The following is a 12,157-nucleotide window of genomic DNA, read 5'->3' on the forward strand; positions in this document are numbered from 1 at the left end:
AAATATTAAACAGTGAGTCCACTGAAACAGGGGCCTCTTCTCTTCGCATTTAACATGTATCATTTTCTCTACATACTCAATTTTGGTTAAATTTGTGCAATACCTGTGAACTGCAAATAATGTCAGCACCAATGGAAACTAACATAGAGCAGACAAAAGCATGGCAACATCAAAAGGCTGTTTACACAAAAAAGCAACTGAGGAGAAGTATTAAATATGGTGTTTTGCAAAATTATAATGTTAAGCATTGAAACTGAGGAGAACTATTTCAATAAAGGCATGAAATCATAAGAAAGGCTACTGACTATTTTTGTAAATGAGGCAGTTTTTAGAACCAAGTTGTTATCCTCAATAAACATCAAACAAAGTAACAAAACTTAAGAAAGGTGGAACAAGCACATGCAGCATTTCTCCTCTACAACACACTGACTAAGCAGTCACAAGTAGTCAGACACAAGTACTGTGAAGACATTTATGGCTCGTTAGCGATTCCAAAATTAGCAGTTCTCACCATGATGGTTTTCCTGCAAAGTCACTGTGAGCAGAAAAGCACTAAAACAAGCTGGAAAGAGGTGTTAGAGAGTTAGGTTAGAGTGGTGCTTAAGAAATACAAAGAAGACTAAAAACAGAGGATGGCGTGATGACAGCAGACGAGGTGACAGCTGTGTGAAGGAAAGGTGTTTAAGGGGTTTAAATAAAACTGTGTTAGAGAAGCACAGGTCTGATTCGTTGGTTTTCCAGTACCTTTCAGGAGCCAGAACAAGAGCCGGCTCTCTGTCACCAGTCGATGTGCCTCGGAGGAGCCGAGGCCCGCGGGAACCTGTTCATAGTGTCATAGGTAGGGATGCTACCAGCACATAAAGACACACACACATACACAGGGCACAAAATTAACAGCACAGACCGAGAATTCAAGCGTCACCTTTCTGTGAAACCGCTACTTGCTTCTTGCTTGGCAAAGAGGAGCAGGACGAGCGGATCATAAGGCAGAGAGCAGAACAGCTTCATCAACATTAAGATGGATAGACTGTAAGGTCAGTTACAGGGGCAATAAGTAAGTTTCTGTAAACAACAAATGGTGATTACATTAATATACAGTGGGGTCCAAAAGTCTGAGACCACTTTATCATTACTTGTATCCAGCTAACACAGTTTAAAGCAAATAAGAAAAGTTAAGGGTCAGTGTTTCAATAGCTGCTAGATTCCAAACAACAGATTACTTAGTGCCCCTTTAAAATCCTAACTTTTGGAAAGTGGTTTCATTCCAAAAATCTTGTATCCATTTTAAGAAATAAAATTACAAATATTGTGCACAATACTTATCAGAAAATGACAAATCCATCTAGGAAATGTTCTATTTCCTGGTGAAGACCTCAAAATGCCAAATAATCTGTGTTTTTTCCTTTCCACTAATTCCTCTTGGAATGAAATTCCACTCTTCTAAAAGACAATAAGTTTAAAAGATGAAAGATGATAATTATGGAAGATAATTGTGGAAGCAGGGATCAACTCATGTCTTGTCTATAACTTTGCTGTTTTGCTCTCTGCCTATAGCCTCTGTTACAGTAGGTTGGTTGCCCAAATGCATCCCCATTCATATGCAACTTAAAAATACATAACATGCAGTTAGACGTTGTGTTAAAATAAGGACAAAATCAAAAGGAGCAGCATTCTCAGCATCACACCAAAGCTTGACATGCTTGCCTCTCTCTGAACAAAATGATCAGGTGTACATTCATCGGACTTTGGCTGACTCTAAACGAGAGGAAACAGGAAGATTTTTTGTTCCACAGTGTCCCAGTGCGCAGACAGAGCAGGCAGTAAGCTAGTTAAAAGATAGATTCCCCCAAAACCACACAGAAGGACATTTGGCAACAACACAGCAGAAGTAATGGTAGCAAAAATATTAAGATGGGACAGACTGAGAAAACAAATGACATCCTTGCTCAATCCTAATGACAGTTTATTGTTGTTATTCATGCATTATGTTGATATCAACATTTATGGTAATATAATATAATAAATGTTTTTTTAAATGAATAGTTTGTTCTACATTTTGGGAAATACATTTATTTGAGTGTGAAATGAGAAGATTGACACCAATGTAATTTTTGTACTTAAGCACAGAGCTGGAGTCATTTTAATTGCTGGAAACATGTTAACATGTTAATCTGTTCACACAGAGCAGAGTCAGAGAGTCTGCAGCCATGGTAGTGCCTGTGTGAGGCTGTATTTAGGAACAGTGGTGTAATTATTACCAAATTATATGGTTTTTCTAGGAAACCTATATTATTTGGAAATATATTGAAATGCATGGACCCAAGTGTAACTGACACTGGCCCTGGATAAAAAATCTAGGGATCGCCAAAGTCATTCCAGGTCATGCTGAGGGGAACATGAAAATCGGTATGACATTTCATGGCAGATATGAAATGAGGATCAGCAAGTCTGTAGGGTTCATCCTTTGGGGATGATGGAAAAAGACGACAAACTTGTGGTTGTAGGGAGAGTTATGTGCTGGAATATTTTCTTGACAAACAAACAGGACACCACAGTCATTATGCCCAGCTCTTGTTTTCAAAATACAGTGCAACGGTTTAATTAGTGACCTTTAGAGACTGGAATGTTTTTAACTTGAGAGAGAGCCAGGCTAGTTATTTTCCAGTCTTGGTGCTAAACTAAGCTCATCCCCTCCTGGACCCAGCTCCATACTTAATGCGCAAAATGGTACAGATCTTCTCACGTAACTTTTGGAAAGGAATTGGAAATTCCCAAAGATGTATTCCATGATTGCAATTTATTACAAATTATTTTTAAAAAAATGATCAAAAGTACCTTAAGATTTGACTTTTTTGATATAAGCATTGCAAAACACAACATATCATATTGGATGTTTTGTGATAAAAGCTACCATTACTTGTCAGCTTTCAGGTTATTTAATTTTCTGACCTCCAGATACGTGTATGTGTGTATATGAGCCAAGTCCCCAAAGCCATGCACTGTGTCATTGTGCTTGTGAAAAAACCCATTTCCCCATGCATGCCTCCACTCCCCATCACATGCAGTCAACAGGATTAATATAACGTTTACCTTGTCATCATAGGATTTGGGATACCTTGTGAACGCTCACTATGATAACCATTATTACCAATTTCCATACTGAAAACAAAATATTGTATACAAAAAGGGATGAAAAATGTAAATGTAAAGCACGAGAGACATGGCATGCTGATCAAACTGTAAAGAGTAAAAATGCTTTCTTTCTGAGTAGCCAGAATGTTAGGAGAGAAACTTTTTTGAGTATAAACAAGTGTTTTATTTACACTATAACTTACAAAAAACAGGTGGACTTGTAAGGTAATGATTGCAAGAGCCCTTCATGAAAGGTAAGGGGCACTTTTCAAAGGTAGCACACGACAAGAAGCCACACCATCCACCCATAAGAGCAATTCCAAGCTTAAAAACATAAACCAGCACCAAGAATTTAGTAAACAATTCTATGTACAAGATCCAGAGAAAAGCACAGAGTGATAGTAGTTGAAAAGGAGAAGGAGGTGGGTAAAATGTCTTACGTTTTCATGGGAATTGTCTCAATGCTATAAAGATACACAAACAAAAAACAGCAAAATAAAAATGTTATTGAATAGAAATGCACTAGAAAGTTGCCTGTAATCTAGCATGGAGCACATGGCGACTGCTGCATTTGTGCAAAGCCATGACCAAATTAATTTAGAGAGGATGAACAAAAGCTCCATGAAGAAGACATATGAAGTGACAAATGCATTAATGTTTCTTTGTAAAGTGCCAAGTGCTTGACAGGGAGGAATGAAACCGAAAAATAAAAGATGTGGAAGATGGAAATAGTAGAAATGGTTATCACAAAGTAAAATGCCAAGTCCCAGAAACAGAGGAACTACAAGGAAGAGAAAAGCAAGGGGAAAAAAATCAGCAATAAACCAGTGCAGCTACTGTGACAAAAGAAAAACCCTGAAAATGTTGTTCACCTTGTAACAAATCTAGAAAACTCAACATTGTTAAATAACATTAAAATTGTCTGCCTGAATTAGCAAACTACAAACTAAAAGAGAAGCAGAAGGAAAAGGAAGGATGTCCTGCAACCATGTACAACATATAAACTTTCTATTGGAATGACTACAGCGCACACTGTTCTGTGTAATTACAGGGAGGTGAATGGGTAGGTGTCCAATCAGGGAATCATATCATATTCTATAGACTAAAAATTAAATCTGCTTTAAACGTACGGTAGTTAAATAGGAAGCAGCAGAATAACAACAAAAACTACTCACTCATCGTAAACGTCCTCTGTCTCCATCCTGCGGTAGTACTTGGCTAGTTTCACTGCCAGGATGATGCTCGGGAGCAGGAAGAGAGTGCTGCAGCCCAGGCCCATCCAGAAAGTGTTCTGTTGTAAAAGACAAACTATTAGACCTGAAACAAATAGGCCATTAATTTTGATCTCTAACTATTTGATCCTTTTATGGGGATAAAACAAGCAACTTGAAAGATGTGCATTTGGGCTTCCGGATATTCCAGTGGGTATTCTTTCATGTTATAGACCAAATGATTCATTGATTTATTGAGAAAATGGTTTGCAGATTTATTGATAATGAAAGTCACTGGCTGTGACTTACAAAAGTGGGGTGTCCCGTATGATGACTGTTCTTACATTTGAAAAGTTTCTTTGCCAACATGAACGTAGAAGACATATAACTCAAATGATTTACAGTAAATCTGTATCTTTAATATCATTACCATAGAGTCGATCAAGAAACTACAAGTTATGATTTCCACCGTGTCCACCATGTTGCTGAAGGGCTTGCATGGTGCAACCTCCATAGCCAGCTGTAGAAGACAAGACATAAACAGTGGCAGTCAGCACACAGCAGATTTAGGAATACGAACTTCATTTAAACAGGCCCTTTACTCTGTATGTTAAATTATGTTTCTACTCACTAACATGAAACCCTGTTATGTTGCCATGCTAATCACACTGCACAACAGATCCCTGGAGTGTAACTCAAAGTGTTCTCGGAAAACAACAAGAACATTGTGATTCAAATAAAAATGTTGTATTGACAGCTCCGAGATAGATAAAACAGCTTCAGGCTTCAAACATCTTGTTTTTTTCGCCTTTATGTTAAATTCCTTAGCTGAACTACAGAAGAAACCAATGTGCCACATAGCAAATTCCTCAGATTTATAGAGGCTGTAACATTTTGTCCATATTTACTCCCAAACTCTTATGTAACATTCAAAGCTCATTTTGCAGTTGCAGCAGTGTTTGGTTTTGACTAAATGAATATTGGAGCGAGTCTATCAGGCAACACCTAGCAAACGAAGCATGAACCACATGAGTTTCAACGAGTTAACAAATTAACACACAAACACTTACAGATGTTTTGACCCATTCTATGTATTGATGGAAGTAGCCAACTATGGTCGCTGTGTATTTTCCTGTTTCCTGAGGAAGATTAGGACATAACGTGAGTCACAGATGACATTATAAATGAAGAATATAAACAAAGAAAGTTATTCTCTAGTTACCTGATTGATTAAATGCGTAGCATTCTGGGAGATGAGATACTGGGCAGCTTCAATGGCATCGAGAACTGCTAAGACTTTGTTCTGCAGAGGAGAAACAATGAGTTTGTTGAGGTTTATCCTAGATCTAACTCTAGATTTCAGATTTAGACTGGAGGGCTGCTTTACTTACTGGTAGATCGGTGGCTGTTCTCTCCAGGAACCTCATACTCTGATTCAATGCACTCTTTAGAAGGAAAATTAAGAACATAAATTAACACATGCAATGACAAAGATTGGGAGTCATTTCAACACCCAAAAACATATGTCAATGAAACCCAACCAGGGAGAGACCAGGAAATACCAACACTTGAAGATCAACATTATGTTTCCATTATAGGCATGCTGAAGAATTTTGTGCCAAGATGAAGTATCCACAATGCAAAGAAAGAAATCACTCACTTTTATGTTACAATTGTTTACATACTGTACTGTGTACTGGATGTAACAATTGAACACCTTGATTTTCCCATCAATGATTTCTTTTCTTAAAGTGGATATTTTGTAATATTTTGGTACAAAAGGCATCAAGGTCAACACCATATATGATCTTTACGCAAACGTCAGTTGAAGACCACACACACAATATCGTACAATACAATCCGAAATGAGATATATTCTTTTTAAATAACAACATGTTGGCATTTCTCTAAATGTTCTAAATGATGAATGGGGACATTAAATAGACAAGAAGGACAGAGTTCTGCTTACCCTCGCTCTAACATATTTCTTGAAGTTGAAAGAGAAAAAAAACAAAACAAAGAAAAACATAAAAAGCTCTTGTAAAAGCTGTGTTGGAGCACATCACTACATGTCTGAATTGCAAGTAGCAATAAATCCTTGGAGTTATTCAAAAGAATGGGATTGGCTTTGACAGAGAAAATAAAACTGAATATTTAATTAGTTTTCACAGATATGACATGTTTGATGGCACATGTCGGAGGATCAGAAACATGATGTTAAACTAAATTCTGAAATATGGCTTCTCTGTCAAAGATAATACCTTTTCTTTCCAATAGACATTTGCAGACAGAACAAAGTTTGACTTCAGCACTGCTGACTTGAAGAACCTTTCTTCTGAGCATAGATTATCTTGAATTAAATCTCTGAACAGGCTAACTTTAAACCAGGTTGCAACAAAGTATAAACACAACACTGACATATTATCATGTTATTTAAGTTGTTGTTGTTGTTGAATATAAGTCCAATATTCACTGCATGTATTTGCACTGCAAAAGCAAAAAGGGAGCTGGAATAGTCAAAGCACAACATGCCCTGTGGCTGCATTGAATTCTGGTCTTTTGAAGCCAGTGTGGGTGAGAAGACTGGTTTACACCTCTTCTGTGCTGGGTTTGTACTGTGAATATCACTATAATAATTGCCATGTCAGTTCATCTTTGGACAGTTGTGCATGGGAAGAAGCTCAATCATGACAACAGAGTTAACCAAATACACGCACAATGCATCAGGCATTATTTGTGCATAGGTAAAATGGTTTAGGGAGGATGCTTCCTTTAAGGCGATGACTAGACAAGAATGATTTAAGTATAAACCATAAGTCCTGTCAGGTATGTATATCTGAACTATAAACTGAAACAACACAGTGGGGCATTACCATAGCCTGCTCCATGGGGGTGATCTGTTGACTGTGGATCTGTCGCAGAGTGCCAATGTGGCCTTTCAGAGCGCTCTGCAGAGGGCCTCTGGGCTGAAACGAACAAACACACAACCCTGGTGAAATATCATTTATGAAAGCACTGGAAGAAATCTTGGCACATATATTATACTAAAAATTAATTGCTGTTATTATGGTGTTTTCCTTATTTCAAAGTCTTTTTTTTTTATTTCTCTGATGTTCAAAATGTTCCAATCACACAAGAGTTATACATTTTTATTTCTCTCATCCAATAGTCAGTGGCAATAAGACAGGTATCAAACTTAAGGCACTAGTTCATAGAATATTTGGTTCAAATTATGAATCACGGGTAATGCCGCATGTAGCACCCTATGATGCCATAACATTGCTTGAATACAACAACAGACAACTGGTGTGAACATTAAATTAAACCCTGTTTTAAAAGACTCTAAATTTCAGTTACTCCAAAGTCCATCTTTCACCATCTAGAGGTGAATAAATGTGTTGTGCTGCTTGAATCCCCCGAAAGCATGGCAGAGCAGTCAGACCGCTATGAGAGACTGTTTGTGTTTGGGCAGGGCTGCTGAGAGAGCTTGAGGAGCAAGAACACCTAACCCACCTTCAAGCTCTCCCACAGCATTGTAAATAAATACACAAATCAAATTAAGTGCCTGTTCGGAGTGGTTGTTTGTATATCAGCCAGGGTGGCACCAAGGTCCTCTTACCATGAGGTCTGTCTGGGCCTCCAGCTCTCTGGCAAATGAGAGCAGGTCCACCACAGTCACTCCTTTATTCACCTAAAGGTAATAATATAAAAGAGAAAAAATAATGTAAACATTCTGGTCTGAGTCGACATGTTAGGCGGCAACCAGTTACATAACATTTGGAAGTAATTTGAAGTGTTATTGTTATTTACTGCATCAAAAGTTGCTGCGTTTTTCTTTTGTTCATTTAGTTGCTTCTTGTTAGTAAAAGCAATAGAACCTTGGGCCAGCGAATAAATAAAATAATAAAGATGCTTAATTTGAAGAAGACTGAACAGCAGAATTATATATTTATTAAAGCAACATTAATTCATGTTCCTCCAGCATTGTCTTCAAAAGGAAAAGTTCTCCAATTCAAATGCAGAGTAAACATTTACTTTTTAAAGAACAAAGTAATACATGCTTACAGAACAGATCCTGTATAGTTGGTTAGTTTGGTTAGTTATATTATTAATTCTGTGTCACACCAAACATCTGGATTAAAAAACTCCCCTGTTTTACAAAATATGCATCTTTCTATGATACATATACAAAAATAATGGAGCAAAAAAAATTACAAGTAATTTTACATTCTTTGAAATAAACACATTCAAATCAGAAATGAACTGCTACAGTGCTACAGTGCAGTTTATCCTGATAGACGGCCTTTTCTCTCCTCCAGTTAACTGGCTAATTTAAATGTTTCATACGTGAACAGTCAAGTCTTTGGGCGTCATCATATTCACAAAGTATTTCAAAATACCACATATCAGCTGGGCACATTTCTTTTTAGATATTATGTGCAACATAATTCTCAGTACCATACTCATTCATTCACTGAACTGTGTAACTATATTGCAGCTTTCTGTGGCTTGTGTCATTGCCAGGATTTATTCAAATCTGTTACATGACTATACTTTCTTCCAAAGAAGTGCAGTGACCAGAAAAATCTTTAACTCTGACTTTGGAGACCAAGGAGCGAGTGAGTTGTGTATCAGGACAGGTGGTACATTTGAATGTCCTTAAGAGTCCCTAAAGCCTTCCTTTTTTCTTTTTTTTTTCTTTTTTCCCCTCTCTCAGGAAATAAATCTAACTGAACCTGACAGGTAATGTTGGAGAAGACAGGGAATGCCAAGTCCGGGCTTGTTCCTACACACCCTTGACTTGGCAGGACGACTTCTGGATAATCGAGCTTCAGTGGTCCTCAACAGAACCCAGTGTACTGAGTCACGTCGCAGCTCATATCAGGTAAAGCACGGCTGCCTGCAGTATGTTAACTGACAGCAAAGGAGGAGGCTGTTTAACTGAGCCTAAGGGACCAGTCCAATTCTGGTAACAGACCATTAAAGTACAACTGTAATACAATAATATTACAGAACAATATGTTTTTAATATTTACACTGATATTTTAAAACTTAAGAGGTAACACTAATAACACTAATAGTGGCTGACCCCATATAGCCACTTAACCATTCAATTCACATTAAAATATCACAAAGATGAACTGACCATTATTCTGTGATTTTCAGTCAGATCACAGAATTGAATCAGGTTTAGTTAGTGTAATGTATGTATATGTCTGTCCTTGTGTTTTATGTGTTTTTAGCCCATTCTCATGCTTGTCCCTTTTTGTTCCTGCTCTTGTCTGTGTGGTTGTGTGTCCCCTCCTGTCTCATTATGTTTGTGTTTTCTAGTTCATTCATGCACATTTTGAATGTCTGGTTTGTCCCTTCATACTTTAGGCTCTGTTGATTCAAATGTGTCACTGTGCATCAGCTTGTTCATGTATATATATGTGGGTGTGTGTGTGTGTGTGTGTCACCTCTTCCAGATAGTCAGCGTAGTTGATTTCTGACAGCCCTGCTTCAGAGAAATCCAGGAGGTTCTGCTTCCCCTCTGCCTCTAACAGGATTATTCCTCTCAGGTCGATCTTAACGCCGTCCAGCTGACCCACCACATCCTTAGTAAACTGCAAAGAAAGAAAGGTACAGCAATAGTTTTGACTAGGCCTGGAGGTACTTAACACAACTTGATTCTCTCATCTACATATCAAAGCATATTCTGCTGTTGCTAAGGGCCTAGACTGTAAATGTGAACTTGTTATATGTTCATTTTTGCATTTTCTGAAACGAACATCAAAAATGTTTGGTACTGTGACTATCAGCTAAGCCTCCAACTTGTACTCATGCTTGTTAGAAAAGCTTGGTTATTAATCACAGTTTAACTCTGTGTCCAGGAAAGACAGAGGGTTATTTTAAGTATTCATAAACGTCATAGCATGATGAAAGGCTTACAAAAATGCAAAACAAATGTTGGCACTTTGGCAACCACAGATTTTAAAGATGTGGTTTGGATGTTAATCTACATGTCCCACTAGAATGCTTTTTTTAATTTTGATTTTCCAGTTTCTCATTGTTTCTACTGTACATTGGAGTCCCTGTTAATGCATTTGGGTGCATGATGCTTTCCTTTAACTGGAAATGCAGAACTGCAGGACTCATTTCTCTACTAATTAATTATTAAACAAGTGGCCAACTTCTAACTTGAAATGGCAAAAGAGAGAGACTGTTCATAGCGGACAGAATGGAAAAAAAAACTGCAGCAGTATAAGGTACAACTTTTTATTAAAGTTACAAGGTGCCAATAACTATACAGGACTAATTCATCATATCTTTATTTTTTTGATGGTTCTGACCATAGAGAGACATAGGTTGGCAAATGTGATTCCCCAAAGGATGTCTTTAATAGAAAACAAAACAGAAGATATAAGCTTTTTTGTGGCACTATAAAGAAAACCCAACAAAATTGTTGTGCTATAAACTTGTTTGCTCCTCAAACTACATGGCACTGAAAACGTATGTTCACATGGGTTGGATTTCCCATAAAACGAAGAAACGTCCAAAATATAAAGTTATTGTCAGAAGTATGAAATAAATTGACTCCAGATAACACTTCAGCCCCGAAAACTGTATCTTGAATCCAGTCACAATATTTCCATGCAAAAAGTTTTATTGGTAACCCAATGAAAGTTTCTTCTTTTGTCAGAAATTATGATTTTATATCAAAATAAGTTATAAAAATGTGTGAATCTGGAGACTGGAGTTGATTTTGTGTTAGTAACAATGCCTTAAGGTCTCAACAGCGAAATTAGCATAATTTACAAAAAGCAACAAAAAAGAGTATATTACTGTAATTGTGTTAGTGTGTTATTGTGAAAAAACATTAAAAGACACAGAATTATATTTCCCACATAACAAGGCAGTGCTGTAGTGATAGTTATTTGGGCATATCATAATCGTATGTAGGGCGGGTTGTAAATGAGGCTGATTGGTTGTTCGGGACAACCAATCAGATGTGTTGGCGGCAGTGACGCAGAGCTCATGGGGACAAAGGTAGGCTGTTTTAAAACACCTGGCCACGATTTGTGTCAAAGAACTAAGTCAGAACTCGGTCAAATCTATTCACAGCAGCTAAAGACGTGTTTGTACACCCGGCGCTTTCGGGGGATATAACTATCTCCGATTTACTCGCTTTGAAATCAGAAAACAAACGCTCCTCATAACCACAGAACCTGCCTGAGAATCGTCTCACTTTGAGGTTTTCTGAAGTGTTTAGTACTTTATACATAGTTGCCAGTACATACGCTAACACGAATCGCTGATAGAAAATGTACTTTTCCAAAATGTAAATCAATATAGGCTAAAAATGTGCCTCCAGTTATAGCCCACAGCATGTTAAGGTTACAGCGACCTACCTGCTACCTAAAAGCAATATTTTGCAGGTATCTGTGTGTTTCAGCCTGTAAAATGAGATTGAGATGATAAAGGGAGTTGGCAATAATGCACAAGTTTCATTATAATTGATTTTAAAGTCTAAACACTCGCTATCCCACTTTATTGGGTAAAATCTACTAAAATCTCAGACAATCCAATTTAACAGCTCAGCCATAAATTCTACCTTTATAAAGATAATGCTCCGTTTTTATTGACACTGTCGGAGAGGCATTAGTTTAACTATTATTGAAGATATGATGCTGAAATGGACTGCATTATTCGGAGAGAGAGTTTTTTTCAACGTTACCTAATGTTTTAAGAGAGCTTCATCATTTTGTAAGATTTATTATTTAAAGCTTACACAGATGATAAAATACCTGACACTTTGTTTGTTTTATTGAACT

General features: G+C 37.3%; 1 protein-coding gene across 9 annotated transcripts in view; it reads right to left on the minus strand.

Moving 5' to 3' along the window:
- Positions 1-12,157, minus strand: part of prom1a (prominin 1a) — a 78,818-nt gene that overhangs the window by 5,184 nt on the left and 61,477 nt on the right. For 2 of the 9 annotated variants that reach the window (XM_071458383.1, XM_071458381.1), the window contains 11 exons: positions 9,803-9,949; positions 7,963-8,034; positions 7,217-7,309; positions 5,735-5,788; positions 5,566-5,646; positions 5,414-5,482; positions 4,774-4,863; positions 4,308-4,423; positions 3,573-3,596; positions 3,091-3,159; positions 745-847 (listed from right to left, as the gene is read on the minus strand). In XM_071458383.1, coding sequence (XP_071314484.1) covers positions 778-847; positions 3,091-3,159; positions 3,573-3,596; positions 4,308-4,423; positions 4,774-4,863; positions 5,414-5,482; positions 5,566-5,646; positions 5,735-5,788; positions 7,217-7,309; positions 7,963-8,034; positions 9,803-9,949 — 885 coding nt within the window. In that variant the 3' untranslated portion in view covers positions 745-777. Of the gene's footprint in view, positions 1-511; positions 563-744; positions 3,914-4,307; positions 4,424-4,773; positions 4,864-5,413; positions 5,483-5,565; positions 5,647-5,734; positions 5,789-6,312; positions 6,331-7,216; positions 7,310-7,962; positions 8,035-9,802; positions 9,950-12,157 lie in introns of those variants that run through there. The other 7 variants (XM_071458380.1, XM_071458382.1, XM_071458384.1 and 4 more) reach the window with 7 other exon arrangements.

This window comes from Trachinotus anak, unplaced genomic scaffold (genome assembly GCF_046630095.1).
Source record: "Trachinotus anak isolate AG129_WGS33_773 ecotype Australia unplaced genomic scaffold, CSIRO_AGI_Tana_v1 ptg000021l, whole genome shotgun sequence".
In the NCBI taxonomy this organism is placed as follows: Eukaryota; Metazoa; Chordata; class Actinopteri; order Carangiformes; family Carangidae; genus Trachinotus; species Trachinotus anak.